Raw genomic sequence first — 26,299 nt, forward strand, 5'->3', positions numbered from 1 at the left:
GTGTTAAAATCGCGCGCAACGTTAAATTTTATGGACTTGATTCAGTTCACTTCTGAAAGGAGTCAACACAGAATATTCGAAAACCAAACAGGAACAGGCTATAGCTATTTTATGCGTGAAGTATGACTTGATTCATTTCTCTGCAGGAAAAAACAATATTTTATAAATGTATAAAGATCAATTTTAATTCTGACCACTCCATATATCTCTACAAACTTAATAACATTATATTACTGTGTTGTTCAAGATAAAAATTACACATTGTCTGTAATCGTGGTTGTATAAATACCCTTTGAATGGCGATATTTGGTAGCTTTGGTCTTAAATTGAAAGGCAGATGTGACAGCAAAGCTGGGCTTAGCCTCGTTTCAAATGCCTCCTGCGATTTAAGTCGGTACGATTCAAAATACTGAACGGCTTAGCGAATTAGGCACATTCGCTAGGAAACGTTTGCAATGAGAAGATAGATTATACCACGTGTCGGATTAGAGGCATATACAGGGTAATTCGAAATATATTTACTAAAATAACAGAACAATAGTAAGAACATATTTTTTAGTTTAAACAAACCTCAAGTAAAAAGGCCTGTGCCTCATGAGTTGTCAAATTTTAGATTTGCGAATATCAGTTTTTTTAAAGGAATCAAAACATTTAATGGTGACATTCAAAACATTCTCATGTATTGTGTAATTTACATTTTTGTTTGTTGTTCAGTGTTCGCTGCTTTCTGTTAAAATAACGTTTTTATACTGTCAATCACGTCGCAACAATTAATACTTCTGTGACGTTTGAAAAAAAACATTTTTTTTAGAACTTTAAAATACTTGAAAATTTTATGCCCGATTTCGTGCCGGCGTTCATTGAAGAAATAAAAAGATGCTGAACTCTATGGGCGATTTCGTGGTACAAAACCTGTCCGAGATGTAGCTGGCGATACCGTCGCCGCTAGTCAACCTGTCCGAGATTTAGTTTAGCTCTGCGTCGGTTCACGCTGATACAGTGCAGCGGATAAAGAATACTGTACCGTAGTTCTGCTTTTAGTGGACAGAGTGGGTGGTTGCTGGTGACAGTGTTGCCAGAACTATCGTTTAATCCGTAGATTTACGGATTATCGTTACAGTACGTTAATAATACGGATTTTCTATCATTAAACAATTTAATATAATATTACATGATTAAACAAAGAACGGCATCAGAGTTGGCTTGAAAATAAAGATCGCTGTTATTTTATATGTAAAATATTATGGTAAATATCAATAGTTTTTCGTCATTTCCAAGCCAACTAAACGATCTTTTTCGATCATACGAAATATTCAGTACCTATCTATAAAAAAACTTATTTTTGTCGTTTATTCTATGTTTGACACGAATAAACTTTCAATACATAAACGCGGATTTTTCATCCAAAGATGTATTCGTCAAACGTATTACAGATATTAAACATTTTAATATGGCAACACTGTCGCTTTCAGTTCCACACCGTCTTCGAGATGCTTCGCTAGCTGATTAGAGAAAATGAGTATTTTATGTGTTGGCCGCAAAACGAGTAAAGGCTTCACCTTACAGCACTTGAAACATAAGGGAAGTGTACTTTAGAACCGGTCAGTGTACTTTAGAACTCTCTAGGTTACTTATTTTCAGGGTTGGAAAAAATCATGATTTTTTTAAAAAAATATAAAAAATCAGATTTTTTTATTTAAATCAGATTTTTTTGATTTTAATTCAAAACAATATATAAATCGGATTTCCAAATGACTATGATTTATTTCCAATTAAAGTCCTATCCTAAATGGCTAAATCTTAATAACTCGATACCGATAACATTAACAATTCTACGGAGTGTGTCATTTTTCCACATCGGTCACCAATATATTCCGCTCGCTTCAGATCAAAAGGATTTTTTTTCAAACGTCTCAAAAGTATTAATTTTTGTCATTTGAACGGCTATATGCATAAAAGTAAAGCACTGTTACGCCTAAGCACAAAAATACAAAAATATATTATTAAACTGATATTAGGTGCCAAATTCAACGAGTGTACAGATCGTTTCTCGATTACCGGTTGTATTATTTGCAATGTTTGAAATTGATTAAAAAATTATTTGTAATGTTTTAAAAAAGTAGTGTTTTATTCGGAGTAAAAATTTACTTTTTGTGCCTCCTTGTAACGTCGGAATAGCTTTACGATGGTCCTTCAAATGTACAGCATCATAAAAAAAAGTATAATTTCTACTCTTAATAAAACAATACACTATATTGTTCGGAAATAGTCTTAAGTCGAGAATGAAATTAGTATTATCTAATGTCAAAGTGTAAAGTACTTACTGCAAATCAAAATGTCGGTAAGAATTTGGAAACATACCAACGTTTAAAAAAAAACAACATATTTTCTGACAACGATTATAGATTTTCGGGAATGAAGATATAGTCTCTATATCAGAAGAACCTATTATAGTTCTGCACTAGTCGGCGAATAATATGTATTCGAAAAGCGAATTTTTGTCACTTATAAATAATTTTAAAATAAATTCCTGCGTTTAGCGGTCTTATGGATTCACACGAAATTACTTCAACAATCGGTTCAACATTTAAATTGATGAATAGATATTTTTCTACAGTTTTATAAAATTTACAATTATTTTTCGATTTATTATCTGTTATAGAAATATTTTTTATAGTTTTCTAGGATAGATTTTTATAACTTTTACAGTTATTTTTTGATTTATTATAAAGTTTCAATAAAATTAATTTTTTGATTTAAATCACATGATTAAAATTAAAAAAAATCACTTGATTTAAATCACGATTTAAATCATGATTTAAATCATTTGATTTAAATCATGCCAACCCTGCTTATTTTTCTGACAACATTTTTTTAAACATACCCAGTTTCTTTTATAAAATGCTTTTAAGAAAATGGACTTGGTCGAAAAAATAAAGAAATCATTCATCGGATTAATTGGCAGTTAGGTTGGGCGTTACGTAACCTTTATCTGAAAGGTTTTTCGATTGAAAGGCTGGCTGTCGATATCAAACGACGATATTAAACACCCACGCTGATTATATTTTTACCATGGGAGAATAATGGTTATTAGTGTTCCTATTAGCCTACAAACAATACGGCTATTCATTTTGCGTTTTAGTTTTTATCATTCATAATGATTTGAATTAGTACATTCAATTCACGTTTATTAGTGTATGATTGTAAATAAGTATAATTAAATGTACTACAGGGTGCAATATTTAGTAAAGGCAAAGTTTACAGCTTTGGTACAGGAAACATTGCTTATTATTTAAATTAGACGCCCGAAATTTAAAAATAAAACAATATAAATTTATAAACATCTGAAAAAAAAAAACATAATTTATACAATGCTAATCATCTGAATGGGTCGTGTCTTCCAACGGTCTAAGACACTCGAAAAAGTTCCTCAAGATTTTCCTTGATTTAAGTAAAAACAATCTTCGGATTGTTACGGGGTTTCTAACAGAACACTGTCTCCTCAAAGATCACCTCATTACGCTGAAGCTGAGAAACAACGGCGAATACAGATTCTGTGGGGAAAATGGGGAAACACCAGAACACCTTATCACTGACTGTGCCGAGACGATGACCGTTCGTGCCATAAACTTTGGCACTGCTGATGTCGAGGATGGAGAGCTGGACTGTAGAATCGTCTCAGATACTGACTTTTGTTAAAGCCCTGAGACTGTATGATGAATTATTACTCGTTATAACTCAAGAAAGGGGAACACGATTGATTTGTAAGGTCGCGGCGATTAACTCCTCTCCTAAGCTCTACGATCTGTGAGGTCAACATCGATGTCAATCTACCCTTGTTTAAATCATTCTGCATGCTGTTGGCATCATATTATCTCGGTGGATACTTAATGTCTTTACTAGCCTTAATAATAGGAGTATTACTTAATCATACGAAAGCTCTGTTAATATAAAACCTATATAATCCGGCAACAGCTGTAACAAATAAAAATTCGGATATTTACCTTTGCCAAAGTGTTTCCGTGGCTCTTGTTTACGCTGGCCTTACGCACTAAGCTAGGGCTCGACAGGCCCTTAGATTCCCCTATCATGTCCTGGTTGATTCCGTAGCTGAAGGGCTTACTGTTTTCACGCGCGTGATACGGGATATCTTTTTCTTCTTCCTGTAAAAAAAAGTACACTCTAAGTAACCTTAAAATTACATTTTATTCGTTAGTTCTAAACTCAATATAGCCTGTATAAGTAGAGGGCAGACAATTACAGTTGTGTGTGTCATTATAATTCACAAGCAAATTGAAAAATTTAGCCAAATATTATCTACTTATTTTAACGTCTATGACAGTTTGCCATTAGTCAATAGTTCAATTGGGAGAGTTGGTTATTTCTAGAGAAAGTATATAAACCTATATATCACACTTTTTACAGTATTAATATTCCTTTTTGACATGTCATGTTTAAAATATTTATGTTAAATTTGCGAAATAAGTTTGCATAGTATCGAGTAGCGTCTAGGATTCTGCGAAAGTAAAGAATTCCAAGGAAAAGACATAAAATGTTGTGACTGGTCTATGTAGGTATGTGCTCGTTAAAAAATTAAATGTAAGAACTATTATAGAAGTGTTCATCATACAATTTCTAAAGTAATTTATTTTCAAAACAATTTTTTTTTCAAACGTCACAAAAGTATTATTTTTTTGCGACGTGATTGTCAATATAAAAATAGCTATTATATAAGTTGCGAAATGAATGTGTTTTAAGCACGGGACGCAAAATTGTCCAACGAGGCAAAATCCGAGTTGGATAATGCGTCGAGTACTTAAAACACTCTTTTCGCAACGAATTTTATAAAAAAAAATTTGTGAAAGCAGATAATTTGAAATTTTCATGTTATTATTATTATTTATTTTTAAAATGTTCTGGTAATCGGTTTCTAAGATGTTTTTAAAGCATTGTTTAATAACAAAGTTTTGTCAGGTTCAAACGTCGCGCCATCGTCGCGCGTCGCCGTATTTCCTACAAAGTTTTGTGAAAAAATGAGTGATAATGACGAGTCTTTGGATATTCAACAAGCTGCTGAAATTGCGCTATCCACGTTAGTGCCCGAGAAGTCGAAAAACTTATTCGAGACCACATACAACAACTTTGAAACCTGGGTCAAAGAAAAACATGTTGAGAATTTCACAGAAAATGTATTGCTAGCCTATTTCCTGAAGTTATCCACTACCTCAAAGCTGTCACCTCTGAAGAGTAAATATTCGATGCTCTCTCTCTCCGCACAATGATTTACCTGAACAGAAACGTAGATATTCGCAAATTCACAAACCTTATTGCATTTTTAAAAAGAGGGTTTATTACTGAGGGACCAATAGATGGTATCAATTTCTTACATACGCAAAACTTCGACCACTCAATGTGACACATCAGCGATTTTTCTTGATGTATCGAAAAAATCAATGCTGTACTCTGCCACTTGGAATCAATACAATTGTAAGCCAAAAAAGATAGCGAAATTTCTTGGACTCTCCAACGCCATTGAATACACTGGTCATTGTTTCCGGCGCAGCTATGCAACAATGCTGGCAGATTCAGAAGCGGACATAACGGACTGTCGCAATGAAAATATGTCCTATCATTTCTTCTTCATGTATGGAAACCCCTATAATAGACAATCTACACTTTAGATAAGACCTCCAAGATGATCATAAAAGTGACAAATGCAAACGCGCCTTTGAGACAAAATATGATGGAATTACATCAATCAGCTTATCCAACAAGCTCTCGAAGCTCTACAGAAAAACATCTTTATTTGCATTTTAATGGATCTTCTTTTCAGACTCTTATTTTATCCTCTTATTTTATAGACTTCTTTTACTGTGCTCCAAGATTTACACTTCGATCGTCTCTACATCGTCCGATTGAATTTAAATTTTAAAACTGTTTTTATTTACAAGAGATTCCATTTCTAGTTTATTTTTTCTCTCATGCTAAATTTACTTCGACAACGTTGTTGGTGTTACTTTGCAATTCAAATCCAATAAAAATCTGAAGCACCGTCAAACATATACAAGGTGCTTAAATTAAATTTTTATTTATTTATGTTGTCTTCAATCAAAATAAATAAGATCTCTGAATAATTTCAATGTTCTAATTCAGAAGTGTTTAGAATAAATTATGTAAAGAACATATACATAGTGAGGTGGAAATTCGGGTGGAAATGTATGGGTGTTTATGCAGGTGTAGTAAAAACACGACGCAAAATAGGTAAAAGTATATAGGGCGTTCCAAAAGCGTAGCAAAATAAAAAAGTAATCTCTTTAAGTAGGAAGTAGGTAGGTAAATTATGTTCATAATGTAATGCTATGATTCAATTTTAAACTAACAATTACAAACATAATTCTAAAGGTATTCTAGTAGTATCTTTATTTTTGACGCACATTAAAATAAAAAAAAAACAAAATTGAGATTTCCAAACTTGAATCCAAATAAATCAAAACTGATTCTTGCAACTTATAATGTTCACTGGGTAGTCAGTTAACTGTAAGATATACAGGGTTGTTCTGTTATTTACCACATACGACACGGAGTATGGTAGCTAAACGATTACATTTTTACAAATTGAAACTTTTGGGTTCGTTGAAAAGTCTATTAGAGCTACAATTTAAAAATAGTTTTTCAAGATACAGAGTGTCCCTAATAAGTAAAAAATATTATAGTTGTATTTTTTTAAATGGAACGCCCTGTATATTACTCTATTTTTAGATTCTACGATTGAAATAAAGCTAAATTGGATTAAGGTTTATCACACTTAAACCTTACCGTTTTTGAAATATTTTTAATTTTATGAAATTGCAATAAAAATTTTAACGCTTCATTTCTCCAAGGGTATCGAAGTTTTTAACACTAAATATTTACTGAAGTTTATTTGTTGATCAGATATTGTGTTGCAATAATAAACAAAATACTACCTTATACAGAGTGTCTAAAAATGTATATTAAATAATTACGAGCTTTAAACGGTAATAACTTGTTTAATTTAAATGACACACCCTGTATATTTTACGAGTATCAGATGCACAATTTAATTTGTCTATCAAATTGTAATATACCATTTTTTACCGATCTCTTCAAATTTTCGAAGAAAATGCATTTTTTATAATTTAAACCTCATTTATCACCATACCCATGGAATATTGACATTTTAGATTATTTTTAAAGATGTAACAAATTTTCAAACAGTACCAGTTAGTAATATTGTCGATATAGTTAGCTTATTTCATTAAAAGATAAAAAAACTGTTTAAATATTTTTTGTTAAGGGGGGCCTATACTAGAAACTGAATTTTGTATGTGTATTAGACAATGTGGTAAAAAGTAACACGTTATAAATTTTATTTCATTTTTTGACGAATGCTTATTTATACCAGAGATTTTCATTCTCATAACTTATTATTGTATTGATTTCTGAGTCAAATCCACATTTATTTAGAATCGTTTATTAATTAAAACAATTAAGTATGTAATTAACTAATTTTGAGCGAAAAAAATAAGGGGGTGGTCTATTAATAATTATTAGTAATAATTGGTGTATATGTTTTTACAAATATTTAAATAGTTTTCTTTTTGTAAACAATTAGGCTTGCAATATTATTATTTTTGCCACCTGTACATTTTGTACATATGTTGTTTTAAAAAATTTAAAATGTCAATAAGAAACTGCATTTTCTACAAAAACTTGAAGAGACAGGTAAAAAATGGAATAATACAATTTGGTAGACAATTAAATTGTGCATCTGATTCACGTAAAATATACAAGGTGTTCTATTTAGATTAAACAAGTTATTGTCGTTTAAAGCTAGTAATTATTTAATATACATTTTTGGACACTCTGTAAAAGGTAATATAACTTTTATTATTGCAACACAATATCTGATCAATAAATAATCTTCAGTAAATATTTAGTATTAAAACATTTCATACCCTTGGAGAAATGAACGATTAAATTTTTTACTGAAATTTCACAAAATTGAAAATACTTCAAAAACGGTAAGGTTTAAGTATGATAAGCCTTAATCAAATTTACCTTTATTTTAATCGTAGAATCCAAAAATAGAATAATATACAGGGTGTTCCATTTAAAAAATACAACTATTATATTTTTTACTTATTTCGGATACTCTGTATCTTGTAAAATTATTTTTAAATTGTAGCTCTCGTAGTTCTTTAACGAACCCAAAACTTACAATTTGTAAAAATCTAATCGTTTAGCTATAATACTCCGTGTCGTATGTGGCGAACAACCCTGTATACAAATGACTTTTAATAATAATTATTTTTGATTTAATAAATAAACCAATCGATATTTTTCATTATTTTCTTTCTTTACAGACTAAAATCTAAATTCAAAATTTAAAGCTTAGACTTCTACAAGTGTTTTAGAATTTTGATGATCAATTTGTCGAAGTTATAAAGAATTTTGACTAGAGATTCATAAACTATAATTATTAGATACTAATTGCAAAATAGCCGCTTATAGTATGTCCTCTTCATCGCTACCATAACAAAGTTACAGGGTGATCAAAACAGCCATGAATTGTTTCGAGCAAAGGATGGTTAATTTAATGAGGAAGTACACCTCAAAGTATCCTTAACCTAAGATTTTTATCTCATTTTTGAGGTGAAACTTCTTTACGCGCGCTGGGTGTAAAAATTCAAGGCCGCAACATGACACACAAGAGGAAAAATGATAAGGACAGCATACGGCTTAGAGAAAAGTTAAGATAGATCTTTAGAGCGTGGTAACTCAAGCCTTATATAATTAGAGGACTGTAGCCCCATCGTTTCATGATATTTTGACGACGTTTCGTGCACCATCAATGGCGAAAAAATGGTCCAATTTAAATGAAATTTTGTCGATAGATTGGACAAAGGACAACTTGACCGTGTACAACACGTGTCACTGTGACAGTTAGTTTTGACGCAAGAAACGTCAAAAGTTGATGTCGTCCGATCGATCGCGACCAAATTTGATGGTTGGGCTATGTGAGCGACGCTGCACACGGTCCCACCCTGCAAAGTTGGATACGAAGTTTCGTTTACATCTTCATCAGGGTAGGACTAAGGATTTGACATTGAAGAGAAATGTGGGTCGATTTCGGCATAATTTGGGACGGGCTACAAGATGACGCCCTCGACGTTTCGAACCGATGCCTCTAACTGGACGAAATCATCAAGATTTTTCTTAATTATGGGTCAATTGGAACCAAACTCGGCACATGCCATAGAGGTACCCGCCACTTCAAATATGCGCACATAGTCAACACACAATTTTTTTACTATTTTGGAGGATATAATAGATGAGTTCAGCGCCAACCCTGTACTGTATATTAAATGCGTGATTTTTTTGTTGTTGTGCATCTGATTTAAAAGCTGAAAACGGTTAAGTTGTTCATCATATTCGCCGATGGTATGTAAATCATGTTCGGGCTGTTTTGCAAACCGTAAACATCTGTCAACCTTAATCTTTATTAATTAACAACAAGAATATCATTAGTTGCACACGTAATTATATGCTTTTCGTAAAAGTTTTTAGCGTTCTTTTTGCTTCATTTAAATAATATGGTTAAAATTAATTTGATATGCGCATGGGGAATTAGTGGGGACTACAGTGCTAATTTGTGCTTTAAATTCAATGGAAGATGAAAAATCAAATATGAAATGTATTAAAAGTCTGATTAAAAGTAAAAAGAAATTTTTAAAATTAAGTTTTTGGGAGTCAATGTTTTTCTTTTCTTCGACATGAAGAAGAATATTCAAGTCATTGTTGTTTTCTTCTTCCTGTTCATTATTTTTGTCTTTACACTTACATGTGCTTAATACCGCGCCTTTAGGTTCAAACTCTCAGTTTATTCTATAACCTGTTAACCTATTCGGTATATGCTTTCCGGAGATTGAGCTGCGAACATATCTAATACTATTTTCAGCAAAATGCCGTTTAACCATGGTAATTTGTTCAGAAATTGTGAAATTCATAATTATTTTATACAAAATTACTCTATTTGGTACCTTCAAATTCTTGTATACAAAATGTGATGTTGAAATTGACAATGACAAAATCAAATTTTTGCTGGTATTTTAGGCTGTATTCCGTTGCAAAACTAGGCGAACCAGACCGGTAAACTATGGCAAAGCGCGGTTCCTGAAAAACATCGGTATGATACGGAACGGTTTGGTAAAATATTGGAAACGTCAAATGTTGACGTTTTCTAAATTTCAATACCTCTATTATAAAATTTATCTTTTATGCATTTTTAAGGTACCTATTCTCTGCTTTTACGTTTGCTTCTTCTTTTCAATGGAGTTTAATATTGAAAAGTACTTTATAAATAATAAACTGTTAAACTCGTTAGACAGCTCAAGCAAAGGTTCAAGTGAAAATTTACAAGTCCATTATTAAAACAGATCAATAATAAATAAACAAATCTATTCAATATTATTTATATTTTTATAGCTTACAAAACATTCACGATTACTTGTCTTGTTTTTCATGTTTCTTCTTTCTTTAAATGTTCCTGACTTTAAGCAATGGCAATTTAAGCAAAGTTTAAATGATCCTAAAAAGTCATTCTATTTAGTTAATGAAATTTATTTTCCTTTACTGCGTACACCCATTGCTTTTGGATGTAAATACAAAATATTATTACAAATTTTAGAAATTAAATTCACTCGAACTTCCAATATTTGCTTGATTTCTGTCACGTAAATGACATTGACAAACAAAACCAGAAAAACCAGTCTTCTCGCGCTGGTTAGTTTGGTGACAGTTATAACCGAATTTTTCAGGAACCGTGTTCCGTAATAAGGAAACTTTCAGGAAACCGATAGAAACGGAACATAAAACCATAACCAAGGTAAGCAACGGAATACACACTTTATTTGGTACCTTCAAATTCGTGTAAACAAAATGTGACATCGACTTTGACAATGACAAAATCACATTTTTTCTGGTATTTTAATTGTAGCTTTCTCTGGGCCGTATTATAAATTTTACTAGTTTGAAGGTAGATTTTTGCAAATGTTTAATAAAAATAAATGCTTTTAAATGCCTATTCCAAATTAAACAAAGTTTTAGAAAAAAGTACAACTTTAACGCCTTTTCAAAAAAATCTAAAACAACTTTTGCATAAAATTATCTGGGTAGATAATATTTGACCTTTTCATAATTTACATGGGATTTCCTATGTCTTGTGTTCCGATGCACCACACGGTATACATATATTTTTTACCTGTACCGGGTGAATTTTAAAGAAGTCTCCCTAAAAAAAATGTATTTTCTCTTTACCATTTTTCAAATAAGTCTAAAATCTTTTTAAAATTTTTTACTTTAATAATTTAAAAAATATAAATATTTAGAACTTAAATTTTAAAAACCGCTGTTTTTTTTTTCTTTAATTGTATTAACATAAATGTAACATACTCATTCCTTACATAGGGTGTTCATTTCAATGAGCATATTAGTATTCCAACTATCGCTTTTAACAACCATAGGAATACTTACAACATTCTAGAACTTTATATGGTAAGATATGAAAGCAAAATTTATAGTTTCGGGAAATTTCTAAGACAAATAGGATACAATAACTGTTGGTTTAGTATGCTAGAAACATGATTTAATGTTGTAAAGGCATTTCTTGTCAACGTAAATAAATAGATAGTGAAATATATAGATATTGCAGTCGACAATATATTGTATGTGTTATGGCGATCATACACGGAAAGTAACTTTAGAAATAGTTGCGTATGTATATAGGATGTTCCGGGTAAGAGTATATTTTATAGAGATTTCTTATAGTGCAGTGAGACATGGTGGACGCATATATCAGGAATAAATAAGTTTGTTTTACAATAAATCAACACTTCCAGATATAACAAATATGTCATAAAATAAATTCCTGGACATTTTGCGTAACTTTTTCATATATTTTTTTTTTAATTTGCATACTCAGTTAATTATATTTGTTATCATACTTTGCTCACGAAATATTTAATAATAACTCGAATAAGATTGAGAATTTAGACCAAAATACTAAATCAAATTGGTAATACCTAAAAATAAACTTGTGAACATTTTCATAAATAAATACATGTTCTAACAATAGCCAAATACTCTTATCTTGTATTTCTTCTGTATACAACGATGTTTACAGATGATAATGTTTTAATTAACAACATATTACTAATCATAAAATAAAAATATTGTATTATGTAAGAAAAAACGGCAATATAGTATCGATTTTCAATGACATTGTGTTAGTTTGTAGTTATCTTGAAGACTTTTGTTAAACTGTATATACAGGGTGTCCCAGAAATAAGCGCAAGTATTTTAAGGGGTGGTAGATCTCGATAAAAGAAACAAATTTTCTCTTTATCGTTTCTCAAATAAGTCTTGATCAAAGATACTTTGAAAATTCCCCCCAAAAAATGATTTTTTGCTAAAATTTTGAGAACTATTGGATCTTTTCTGGATTTTCTTTCTTCTAAATTTAATTTAATACCTATATTGCCATATTATCAAAAAATTATCTTTTTTAACTAATAACTAAAAAAATCCAAAAAATTTCGAATTTTCAATTTTTTTTCGCGAAAAAAACCTCGTAGCCGTGTTTCTGGGGTTGAACTATACTATCAGTTAAAATACTTGCACTTATTTCTGGGACACCCTGTATATTATCGAAGTGTACTTAGACTAAGAATTTTAAGTATACATTTGAAAGAAGCGATTTCTTTATATTCCGGCCATAGGAAAAGGGAATACATTTAAATTGGAATGCTCGGTTTCCCGCCAAAACTATTATTGTTTTGAAAAGCATCCGTTGTAGGGCGTTCCTAGCGCTTCCTAAGAACAGAGACAGACTGTGTGAAAAAAACCAAAACCAATGTGTTGTAAATCATCGGTGTCCAGAAAGTGATTCTTTTGGATTTTGGAATCTTAAAGAGATTGCGGAAGATCTTATTGATGCTAAAAACTAAATAGTATAAGTAAAGCAGTCATGTTCTATAATGATCAGGAAGGTCCTGGAGTGGCAAGAGTACATATACGTTCAGTGGTGGTTGAAACTTGTAAGGAATTTTCAATAAAGAAGAAAAAAACTATTCAAGGTGTAAAGGAAGCTGTCCTCAAGCTTTTGCCTTCCGAAAATAAAATATCGCACAACAAAAAAATCATTAAGCTGTATGATTGGTTTTCTGGAGAAAAAAGAACATAAAAATTATTATTGTAATCTGTTAGAGCAGTAATTAGTTTATTTTTTAGTTTTTGTATGCTTATTTTGTTAAGTTTGATATTGATTACTTACTGCACTTAGCATGTTTTTTTTTACTTTTTTATAGGTATCACACATTTTTGCAATAGCTTCTGAAACAAGAATAATTCGTTTATCTTTCACCCTTTTGCAGGGTTGGGTAGGTAGAAAATTGTACATTTTCTACCGTATTTTCAACACGTAGAAAGTTAATTTTCTACACCAACTAATTTTTGTGTGTGTCCAGACATAGAAAATTAGTTTTGTATATTGTAAGCCTTTTTTGAGTTTATATTCATTTCAAATACTTCAATCACAACAATTAGTACAAGAAATAAACTCATAACGATATCTCTAACTGTTATTTGTTATTCAACAAATAATAACAACAAAAATAACATCTAATCAACAAGAATAACAACAAAAATAACATCTAACATAATGCAAGTAAGAACTACAAACTACAATAATATAATTATTATATGCATATAGTTTATGAAACCACAGGTTTTCTATGGTAAAATTAAAAAAAAGGAATAACGGAAAATTTCAAAGAAAAAAAGTCAGTCTTTTCTGTACGGTCTTCAGATTAAACAGAAAAAAAATATTCTAATAGTCTTCTGATCGATTACTGTCTCGCCGTCTACAACCTAACCCTACCCTTCAACTGTTATACTTTACCTATCCTTTCCACCAAATTACTTAAAAACTCGCACTATTTACTCCACCGAACTACTTTTCTTCAACGACACACTTTCTGATATTAGGTACTTAATCGACACTCACCCTCTGGTACTCCCTCCTGTAGCCTCCCGCGGCCGGTTTCTCCTCCTCCTCGTCGATGTACCTGACGTTGTCGAGCGAGAACTGGTGGTGCGCGCCTGCGGTACTGCTCCCCGATGCCGCGACGGTACCGCTCGGTTTCGGATCGGGAATGCTCTGCACCGTCAGCATCATGTCCGAGAGCAGCTCGTCGAGCTCGCGGTGCTGGTCCTCCGGCGTGAGGGGGGACGGCTGCGCGGAGGTGGGAGGGGGGCTGCCGGACGAGGCGGTGGTGTTGGCGTTCTGCTGGTGGCCTGCAAAAGGGGGGAAAATTATGTGATGCTAGTTTTAACCAATATGCAATAAAATCAAGAAGTCAAAAAAACCTTTTTTTGAAAACCCAAAAAGGATTTTTTTTAAATTTTATACGGATTTTTTATTTTAATCAATTTTTTATTTAAATCGGATTTCCAAATAATTAACGACTTATTTCCATTTAAAGCTCTATCCTAAATTGGCTAAATCTTCGTAACTGTCAAATATCGGTAATATTTACATTTCTACAGCGCGTGTAGTTTTTCCACATCGGCCACCGATATATTATTCTATGTTGAACATATTAGCTACAAATATACAATATATAAAGAATATATTAAAACCGGATTATAACGATTTTATTACGAACGAGATTATAACGAGAAAACTTTTCTGAACTGGGTCCTTCCGAACTGGATGGGATGTGTCCATCAGCAGTATACCATTAGCTGAAGAAGTATGATTCTTCGGTTGTGGGGCATAAATTCATTATTAAATAACATTTTTATCGTCAAAAGAATATATTAAAACCGAATTATAACGAGAAAACTTTCCTGAACTGGGTCCTTTCGAACTGGATGGCATGTGTCCATCAGCAGTTTACCATATTAGCTGAAGAAGTATGATTCTTCGGTTGTGGGGCATAAATTCATTATTAAATAACATTTTTATCATCAAAAGAATATACTAAAACCGAATTATAACGAGAAAACTTTCCTGAACTGGGTCCTTTCGAACTGGATGGCATGTGTCCATCAGCAGTTTACCATTAGCTGAAGAAGTATGATTCTTCGGTTGTGGGGCATAAATTCATTATTAAATAACATTTTTATCATCAAAAGAATATATTAAAACCGAATTATAACGAGAAAACTTTCCTGAACTGGGTCCTTTCGAACTGGATGGCATATGTCCATCAGCAGTTTACCATTAGCTGAAGAAGTATGATTCTTCGGTTGTGGGGCATAAATTCATTATTAAATAACATTTTTATCATAAAAAGAATATATTAAAACCGAATTATAACAAGAAAACTTTCCTGAACTGGGTTCTTTCGAACTGGATGGCATGTGTCCATCAGCAGTTTACCATTAGCTGAAGAAGTATGATTCTTCGGTTGTGGGGCATAAATTCATTATTAAATAACATTATTATCATCAAAAGAATATATTAAAACCCAATTATGACAAGAAAACATTCCTGGACTGGGTCCTTTTGAACTGCATGGCATGTGCCCATCAGCAGTTTACCATTAGCTGAAGATGTATGATTCTTCGAACTGGATGGGATATGTCCATCAGCAGTTTACCATTAGCTGAAGAAGTATGATTCTTGGGTTGTGGGGCATAAATTCATTATTAAATAACATTTTTATCATCAAAAGAATATATTAAAACCGAATTATAACGAGAAAACTTTCCTGAACTGGATGGGATGGGTCCTTTCGAACTGGATGGGATGTGTCCATCAGCAGTTTACCATTAGCTGAAGCACTATTACGTGTGTTAAGTTAGCACAATCACTTTAAAAAAATGTATGAAAAACTGTGTGGAATAATTGTAAATCAGCCGTAAAAACAAAAAAAATCGATGGTTGTGCTAAGTTAATATTAAGTTAGCACAACCACCATTGTAAATCAGTGAAATAACATAGTTAGGAATTTTGCAGTATAGCAGGAATTTGCAGTTTTTTGCATTCTTAGATACAATTAAAAAAAATATCCTCCGACCACTCTCTATCCCCCTGCATCAAAAAATGTAATAGCGTCAAGGTCATATATTTAGTTAATACAACGATTCCAGTAAACTTTAAGTAAAATGTCTGAAATTAGGTGGAACAATTGCCGTAAATTAGCCGTAAATACACCATGCAAACGGAAAATTTACCGCTGTTTTATTTGTTTATAAAATCTAAAGGGTGATTCAGGCTTCCCAAAAGGCTCTATATTAGGTTTTTGGTTTGTGAATTTCATTTCAGTTTTTAATATTTTGTATTTCATATGAAGGCAATAATAACGCACTTTTTATAAATATTTATGTCAGCATACAGAGTGATTCAAACATTTTCAAACCAAAGTTGTACATTTTTAAATAGAATACTATATCCTTTTATAGCTCAGTAGATTTGCCACAAAATTTCCGTTCCAAAAATAAAATAATGTCATATTCTATACCGAATGGTTTTTGAAATATAACCATTTTTAAGCCTAAATTTGCTGCTTATTTAAAGCCCTCTTAAAATTCTAAATTCTAATTAGAATTTTAAAAAAATTTAACAGGGAGTACTGTATAATAGTGTCTTCTTCAAAATTCGGACTACCACATTTTTCAATCTTGTTTGATATATACAGGACGAGTTAAAACTAAAGGTTGTATTTTTCTCTGCTATTTTAAATGGAAAAGTCTGTATTTTGTATCATAATCGAACAAGGTTTTGTTTAATCTTTTTGTTTTATTAAGCACTTCCTATATCTAAAAATTTGCCCTTCACTTCTTTGCAAAAAGATCCAAAAAAAAATAATATTAATAGAGAGCAGCGAGCAGCTCTAGACTGGTATAAGAAGAGAGTCAAGGAAGTGATCTATAATGGACAAAAATTCAGCTTTGCTTAACCATGACATTAACATCAAGAACATGTAGAAGCCTTTCGTGGAATATCTCATTTAACACAGTATACAGTAATCCCAATTGATATTTAAAGAAAGATTGGTTTACAAGTTTTTGGTACACATTGGCAAAAAGTTCGGTCACTTAGCATCGGCACTTTGAAAATCGCGTATCAAAAGCCAGAAGCCGCCTCGTCCGATACGCCGGACTTCGATGAAAACAGGAGTGGAAGCCGGGGTAAATAGAAGCCGCATTTTTACCGATCGCAATGTGCGACAAGGTGCAGGGGAACGTGGGGTATTTCAAAAATACCTAATAGTAAATCTACAAAAGAAAAAATATACTATCAGTTTATTGGTGTATTACATATAAATATTTAGACATGGCAAAAAAGATATAGCAAAAATAAAATAAATTTTAAAAACAAACACAAAAATAAAGCTACACAATGTCAACAGTAAATAATGTAAAAGTATATTACGTAACGAGTGTTTTGGAAAAAATAATATTACGCACGAGTGCAGTATTCCATGAGTGCGTAATATGGTTTTCCAACACGAATTACGTACACTATAAAATTCAAAGCTGAAACTATTAAATGTCAACAACTTTTGATGTTTAAATGGTATACTCGGTATTTTTTTACGTTATTCGATAGAAAATGATACTCTGAGTAGAAAGACATATCATATGTCAGCTTTTAACAGTTTCACATATGATTTATTTGAAAGTGTAACACGCGGTTTATAACGACAATTTGACTCAAATACCAAATGTGTGGCATGAAATTATTCGTAAAGAAATACTTTTTCCAAATATACTAATGAGCCACCCTCTTTCCATTTGAAAAAAATTAAGATATGGTTAAAAATACCATTTGGGCATCTTTTAACCGGCCAAGACAAGGCATGGAAAACATTAGACGATCAAATCTATTTTCCCAGGACTCCTTGATTAAAGTTTTGTTTTTAAAAAAGCTATAACACTCAATATTGAAATTTTAAAAGATTTTTTTAAGCTAAAATGCCAAAAGGTGACATATGATATGTCATTCTATTCAGAGTGTCATTTTTTATCGAGTAAAGTAGAAAAATGCCGAGGTTGCCGTTTAAAAATCAAAAGTTGTCGTCATTTTCGGTGAAACTGGAAGTGACCGAAAAGAATTGAAAACGTTAATCAATCCTAATTTAGGTCATATACTAACACACCAAATCTCGTTTTTTTATCTGAAAAAATAAAAAAGTTATAGGGGGTAAGCCACTTTTGAGACACACCCAGTATATGATTTTTCGTGTAAAAAAATAAAGTGTTTAAGTGAATAATTCTAATTAAATATTTTAAATAATTTTTTTCCAGTGGCGAAAAACTCAATATTATTTTTAAGAAATAATAAAAATAATTATGCTTTTTTTATAATACACTAATAAATAATTGAAGGGTCGGCCGTAACAACGTTGTATATAACAAAAGAAGTGAATGGAATAAATCACGAAAAACGGTAAGAGGTCATTTAGGTGATGATAAAACTTCGTATTTAGTATAGTTTACTAAAGTTGCTATAACTATACTGATTTATAATTTTTAAAAATGCTTATTACGAAATATCCAACTATAGAGGTCATTATTGTAAAAACTGCATGTAACAACGTTGTATGTTCATGTAACTTACAACGTTGTTACACGTAAGCAATGTATATTAAATTAAAGCCCAAATTATTTTTTAATAAATTTACTTTATTAATAAAGGTTTAAAGAAAGAAATTACATAACGCAAACATTATTTTCAAAAAACTGGTTTTACAAAATAAAATCTTAGTACTAGATAAATTAGAATATTGCTCTCCAGCATCTCTTGAACGTTTTCTTGCGTTTTGTTTCCAGTTTTCTATATTTGGTTTCCTTTTTTTCCCCTATTTAAGTGGGAAATATCCGCTGGTGAAAGTTGCACCGCCCTCTAACTAAGCGCTTAAATGCACGTATAACGTTATTATCGGGAATGCAAGGCTGGCACTGACTGAAGGTTGCCCTATTGCCAGACATCGGGCAAAATTTTTCGGTTCCAGTTGCGCCAATACATTCAAATATGCTTATAAAACGTTGTTTTAGGGAAACATCACATTTCAGCAAAATGTTACATACAACGTTGTTACGGCCGACCCTTCAATTAACTAAGGCTAATGTGATCAGTAACATTTTGCAATGAAAATTAAATAATCACTTGAAAAATAATTCCATATGCATGCGAGACCACTCTGTAATAACGCCAAAATCAGAGTAATACGCCGAACGTGATCCGCCGTGTATGCTGGGTCCAAAGTCCACACACCAGTAATACACTGGGAAACACGTGTGTGAAGCGGCTTTTGATACCTGCCGCCGACACAAGTGACGGAACTTATATTTTATTCTGTAAACTTTGACATTGGTTTACAATAAATGTTATTTCTACCGTCTCGTGAAATTAAAATCTATAGGGTTATCCCAACTAAAAGCAATAGGTCTTAATTGAGGATTTTTTTATGGGTTGCCCTCGAAAACCAGTAAGATATTATGATTTAAATCTAAATTTAGTCGAATTATTAATAACAAAAACGGTCGACCTTCTCTGTTCCTCGAATTGTAACCATAACGTTGCTAAATAAAGTACACAAATATGCCCGTTGTCAGTTTATTTGCGAACAGAATTTTGCTTTTAGAAGAAAAACCATCGTTTAGGTTAGATTAAACATCCCGAGGCTGTTTTAAGACCAGTCTACGACCTTGTACGAAGTTCCAATTAAGCGCGCAATTCGGAGGAATGATTTAATTACGCTTTTAAGGCGAATTTATTCAAATTCTTTAAACTTAAAATGGTGATTTAGTTGAAAGTGGTAGACAATGGCGGTAACAATGGTGAAGTAGGATATAAAATACTTATATTCTTGGATATAGACTATGAAGAGGTATTACAAAAAAAGATAACTGTCAAAAGTCAGAGAAATAGAGGGTGTCCCATTTTCGTGTACTTGCAGGGTTTCTCGTCTATGAGTATAGATACAAAAATAACAGTTGGGGGTTGGAACCTTTGGTGTTACACAGCAAAATAAAACACTAAATCACCACAATACACCAAAACACTTTTACTTTTACACACAAAATAAAACACTAAATCACCACAATACACCAAAACACTTTTACTTTTACACAATGGAAAAATAACAGCAAAAGTAATAAAAATTTTCCTATAAAGTATTTCTCTAACCTTTAAATTCTTTAAGTGATCGAAAAGTTAATTGTAAAAGATATAACATAACATATATAACACGTATAATATCTATTCGTCTATTAAAATGTTGGGTCGATTTTTGAAGTTATTTCGTGTGAAGCCATTAAACTAAATGGCAGAGATTTATTTTGAAATTGTGAAGTTTCGGAAATCCGGTATTCGAATACATTTCATTCGCATACTCTAGTGCAGAACTAGTTTCTTCTAATGTCAGGTTATATTTTTATTCCCGAGGATTATAACCAATGTCAAAAAATACGCTGGTATGCCAAGGCTGTTTTATATCTTTTTTAAAATAGCTGAGTGGTGATCAAGGTAACTTCTGCCTTCCCCATTTATCTTCTAGTTCATTCCAAATTTCTACCGACATTTTGTTCTGCAATTAGTATTTTGCACTTTGAACATTAGATGGTACTAATTTTACTCTCGATTTAAGACAGTCATGACTATTCCCAAAAAAATCCTTTTGATCTAAGCGCGAGATTTTTTTTTGCCGAAATAGGTGCATCGGTAAAATTTACAGAATAAAATATATTGGCGATCGATATGGAAAAACGACACGATTAAAATAAAAAAATCTGATTAAAATAAAAAAAATCGATTTTTTTAAATTTTGATTTTTTTGCACCCTGCTTTTATATCAACCTAAAGATGTTTCTTAGCGAAAAACTAGTTCGCCACTAGGTTCTACGTGAAAAACTATGCGAAATTCAGTTTTTAACTTTTACAACTTCACCCTGTATTTCATAAACTAAGAGGGCTAGGACAAATCTGTGTGTAGCATCTTTAGTTTCATAAAAAAAGTAGCATAGTTATGTGAAAATCGCATCTTGGTTAGGTTGCTTTGGAAACGAGATAATCCATAAGGTATTTTTTGAATTGTTAGCCAGAATTCCAATCCTTACCTGCTGATGAAATCCCACTGTCCATAGACACAGTAAGCGGACTGGACACTGCGCCTGTTATTTCCGGTTTCTTGGCGATCGTGGCGTAGATGCTGCCATCTAGTGGACCGAAAGTGTGGTTCACGTCATCTGAAACAAACAACAAAATTTTTATTTCAATTTTCCAATAAATTTAAACATAACTTGAATTATCCAAATGAAGATTTCATATTTTATTTCTTTCAATTTTTATTATAGCCGGAGAAAAACCTCCAGATAATTTAATTCCGACGCGAGGCAGTACCGTAGCGAGCAAATAAATCATCGAACCGTGCCAGTACCGTAATTGGGTACGATTTTTCCTTTATTAACTGGTAGTAAGTGGGTGTAGTGGCCGCGTAACGAGAACTGAATTATGGGCGATAGTTTTGCCCTTAGAACCAAACAGAAATTGCTTGTATTAATGATCGATGTTGTTGGGCGTTCGTTACTGTATTGCCATAACAGGAAATGGGAATTTAAATTTGATTTTCAACACGTTTTTGCGGTGTGTTATAATCAAAAGAAAAAAATAAAAATTGCTGTGGAATCTGTGTAATATCACTTGTGCCAGTATATTATTGAATCATCATCATCATTTTCAGCCTATTCAACCATTTCCAAGTATGGTGTAGCCTCCCTCACATATTTAGATACTCTCTTTGTAGTTGGGCCCATCGTTGTCTATTGTTGGCTATGCGGGTCCAAGTTATCCCTGCTAATTTCCTAATATCATAGTCTCATCTGAGGTTTGGTTTCTTCTAGCTCTCTTAATTCCTCGTGGGTACCATGCTGTCATTTTTGTGGTCCATCTGTTGTCCGTTCTTCTTGCCAGGTGTCCTGCCCATTGCCTCTTGAGGGATTTAATTCTGAGGTTTGGTTGCGATCATCATTACCTGGCATCTATTACCTGGGTCTTTTATCGTATCAACTACATTCTTTTACGGTCTTCCTTGGTTATTCCCAGCATATTTCGTTCCATTGAGCGTTCCATGCTAACTTAATTAATTCTTCGGTTGATTTCTGGTAGTAGAGATCTCGAGCTGTGTATTAGTTGTCCCAAATATATGATTTATTCTACTATTTCCAGTTTTCTGTTATTTATTAGAATGCCTTTTCTTTCGTTGTACATTAATTTAGTTTTTGCTAAATTAATTTTGAGACCTACTTTATTGCTGGCTGCATTCAGTTTGTTAATTTGTGTTTGTAGGTCTTCAGGACTGAAGTTAAAGCATCTATAGGTGTATCTCAGGGATCTATACTGGTTCCTTTACTATGGAACGTATTGTATGATGGACTCCTTCGTATGGAATACCCAGCAGAAGCATCGGAGCAGGTGTGCTCAGGAATGGATGAGGTGGGACTAGAAATAGCGCCGCACAAAACGGAGGCAGTTATTTTGGTTAGTAACCGAAAATCACGCAGTGTACGTTTTCATGTGAAACAAAATATAACTGTACCAAAGCGGGAGGAGTCTTTTCTGAGCATATCCGCCATACAGTTTTGAAAACAGAAAAACAGGGGGCCATGTTATCCAGAATTATGCCAAACTGGTCTACCTTGGGTTAAACGAAACGCCGAGTGCTAGCTGCTGTACAAGCATCTACAATTCTGTATGGTTCCGAAATTTGGGGAGAAACCTGCAAAGTTCAGAGTCATAGAGAAAAACTTCTTAATGCAACGAAGATTGGCAATAAGAGTATGTCGTGGATACAGGACAATATCTGCGGAGGCTGCACAAGTTCTGACTTCAATGGCCCCGATAGACATAGTAATAGAAGAAAGAATGAAAAGGCAAGAACATTCAGGTAGAACAGCGAAAAAAAGTAGAAACAAAGTTCTGGAAATATGGTGTAGGACAGAAATGGGAAAGGTAAATGGACTAGAACACTTATAAAGAACCTAGGAGTGTTGGATAAATAGAGAATATGGAGAAATGAGCTATGCCATGAGTCAATTCCTTTCTGGCCACGGTTGTTTCAAGTATTACCTACATAAAATAAAGATAGCTGATAGCCCGAGATGTCTCTATGGCGACTCCGATGCTGATACGGTGGAGCATACCCTTTTGGAATGTAACCGATGGACAGCTGAACGAAGAGTTCTATACGAAATACTAAGAGTCCTAAAAATTAAGATTTCCGATCTAGTTCCAGAGATGATTATTCTACTTATTATACTGTTATGTTTACTATTCTGTCTTTCCGTTCCTTTTTAATAAGAAATCCTATGCCGCTTATCCTTCCCGTCGATGTACCCTTATAGTAGAACGTGTTTCCCGATTGAAGTTCTAGAAGATATTCTCCATTGCGTCTTACTTCACTGATTCCCAGGATGTCCCACTTGGTATTTTCTGCCTCTTTTTCCATTTAATATATATCTTCCTTAAATTGACAACATCTGTATTGAATTAAAAGGACCTACTTACAAGGGATTCATCTAGTATAACTTATGAAGCAATATTTAGATATTACCTACATACATACTGCCATTACTCGCTGACGAGTATTCGAAACGCATCAGAAGATGGTCACGCAAGGCGTTTTCTTTCATGAGCTTTCTTGTGACTGAAAAGCCTGATACGTGATGTTATTTGCCTACCGCACTCCGGACATTCAAAAATCTCATTGCTTTGTTGCCTCTTTACTTTTTGGTTGTCGCTGTTAACTGAGTTTACAATTCTTCTCCATTGAGTTCTATTGTGAACTGCTTCTTCCCACTCATTCTGCATGTTAATCCCCTTTAGGTTTTTGTGGAAAATGTCCTTGTACCTTTTGAGTTGTCCACCCGGCCTCCTCTTACCGTCTACAAGCTCACCGTCGTGCAGATATTTTGGTATGTGGTTGTCTTGCATTCTGCAAACGTGACCAGCCCATCTTAAGCGGGATTTTGTAACCATGACTTCAATACTTTCGCAGTTAGCTTTTTCAAGGACCGGTACGTTTGAAACATGATGGAACCACCGGATTCTTAAGAGTTGTCTAAGGTGTCTCTGTTGCAACTTGTTTAATGCGTTCATGTGTCGGCGGTACGGCACCCAGGTTTCGCTCCCATATAACATGGTAGGGATTATAATTGCTCGGTACACTGCAAGTTTCGTTTTTGTACTTAAGTCATGATTGTAGACAACCCTGTCTTTTAATTTCCAGAATGCTCTTGAGGCGCTACTAATCCTGTGTTGAATTTCAGAGCTGATATTGGTCTTTTCCGAATTTAAATATTATTAAGATCGACAATACAAATACTTGATAAAATGACTCATATAACGCAAAACCGTTACACCAGTCTGGTCCTCCATCGATTCCTGCAGTAGGTACTACCTTTAAGGCTAACCTGTTTTAAACCGACCACTGCCATATCTCATTCTTTGTTTTGTTTCCACTGCACCGAACGAACCACTTCCTTTTGCAAAAAAACCCTACGCCGTACCGTCTTCCAAGGTCCGCAAACTTGTAAGATTTCTTTTGGCGGTACGGACCGATATTCCGCAAGGTCGTTCAGTACGACTTGTGTGCCTGTCTGTGTGTTCGACTGACCCTATAATAATTTTTATCTTTCCTTGACCGTATGCCGTATAATGCGGATACAGTTTGCAGTTGAGTACAAGGACTCTGTAAGGTCCAAGAAGTACCTTATATTTTTCTGAGTATATAGAGTATAATAATAATGTTTTTTTATCTTCTATATTATTATTATTTGTAGCATTTAGAGATGAGTAGGTCTGATCTTGATGGATATAGATCCTACTGAATATTGATCCCTATCTGCGCAAAGTCGTTGGCAGATAACGAAAATATAACGAAGCAGCGAAATAAATCAGTATTGGAAAGTATTGAAATAAAGAGGGAATTTTTAACTACTGCTGAATTGTATCTACTGTTTTCTAAGTTAACTTTCGGGGAGCTGTAATCGTAATGGAAACTATTTTATATTATTTGAAATATGTGTCTAGTGTCTAGTGTTGTTACTTTACTGGTAAATTCAAGATATTATGGAATATGTTATGACTGTACAGGGTTCGTCAAAGAAATCAACAGACGAGGACTACGTTCAAGTTTAGTTTTAAAACGTTCAAGATTAAACATCAACAAAAAGTCGTTTATCGCATATAGGGCTCTCTCCAGTAAGTATGATTTCAGAGCTTTGCGAAATGCGGGAAAGAATGAAAGCGACTTGATATCGAAAGGCAGATGATTCTACATTTTTTGGCATTGTACAGTATTGAGCATTTAACTAGTTCTGAGCTCGGGGTTGTCAGATAAAGATCGTGCTCCGCATTCCTAAGTGGATAATTGTGAGGTGGCCTTTCGGGAATAGCAGATATGTGCTTGCGGATTAAGCAAACGGATTCAAATATGAATAAAGAAGGAAGAGTCAGTATTTTGAAGTTAAAAAAATTCTGGCAGTGAGTTCTACTGTTCAGTCCCAATAAATATCGAACTGCTCTCTTTTGAAGTTTGAAAATATGATCAAATTTTGTGGCGCAGCAAGTATAGAATGATATAGATCCGGTAGAACTGGAACCTGGATGTAGGTCCATGAATCTTGATGTAATTACCTCCTATTCTTTTGAGATACCGGATCTACTCATCCCTAGTTGGTACAAATGTAAAAATTGACGGAAAAAGTTTATCTTTAGGAAGAAAAATGTAATGTTACAGAAAAAGGGAAAAATTTCTGAAAATATGTCCAATGTTGTGTAAATACAAGGTCTTTTTAAACATATGTCATTTTGGAATCTAACAGAGCTAAGGACACCAACGAATATCAGTATTTTATTACGATTTCCAACATGAATGGGAGGAATTCTCTTTTAAGGTTTCGCGGTGTGCTCGCTGCACAAACAGGTGCATACAGAATGCACTTTTACACTGCCGCAGGCCGTATCATTAATCAGCTATTATGCAGTTATACCGATAATTTGCATAGTATAAATAAACGCACGTTTAACGTTGTTATTTTTGCATTACTTGAATGTCACCGTGATTCTTATTTTCTTACTCTCTTCTAGGTTGTTTGTTTTCGTTTGTCTGTCATTAACATGTCATTATCATATTAATATGGTAATTTTATGTGCTTTAAGACACATAATATAGGGTGGCTTGTGTAAAAAAGTAGCGACTTTAAGTAA

The 26,299-nt window shown here is 33.0% G+C and overlaps 1 protein-coding gene across 11 annotated transcripts in view; it reads right to left on the reverse strand.

The window, feature by feature from the left end:
• Positions 1-26,299, reverse strand: part of LOC115880989 (tensin-1-like) — a 458,204-nt gene that overhangs the window by 36,603 nt on the left and 395,302 nt on the right. For all 11 annotated transcript variants that reach the window (XM_030898374.1, XM_030898353.1, XM_030898341.1 and 8 more), the window contains 3 exons: positions 21,151-21,279; positions 14,084-14,373; positions 4,005-4,163 (listed from right to left, as the gene is read on the reverse strand). In XM_030898374.1, coding sequence (XP_030754234.1) covers positions 4,005-4,163; positions 14,084-14,373; positions 21,151-21,279 — 578 coding nt within the window. The remainder of the gene's footprint in view (positions 1-4,004; positions 4,164-14,083; positions 14,374-21,150; positions 21,280-26,299) is intronic.

The sequence above is a fragment of the Sitophilus oryzae genome, unplaced genomic scaffold (assembly GCF_002938485.1).
Source record: "Sitophilus oryzae breed Bouriz unplaced genomic scaffold, Soryzae_2.0 scaffold_1107_pilon_pilon, whole genome shotgun sequence".
In the NCBI taxonomy this organism is placed as follows: domain Eukaryota; kingdom Metazoa; phylum Arthropoda; class Insecta; order Coleoptera; family Curculionidae; genus Sitophilus; species Sitophilus oryzae.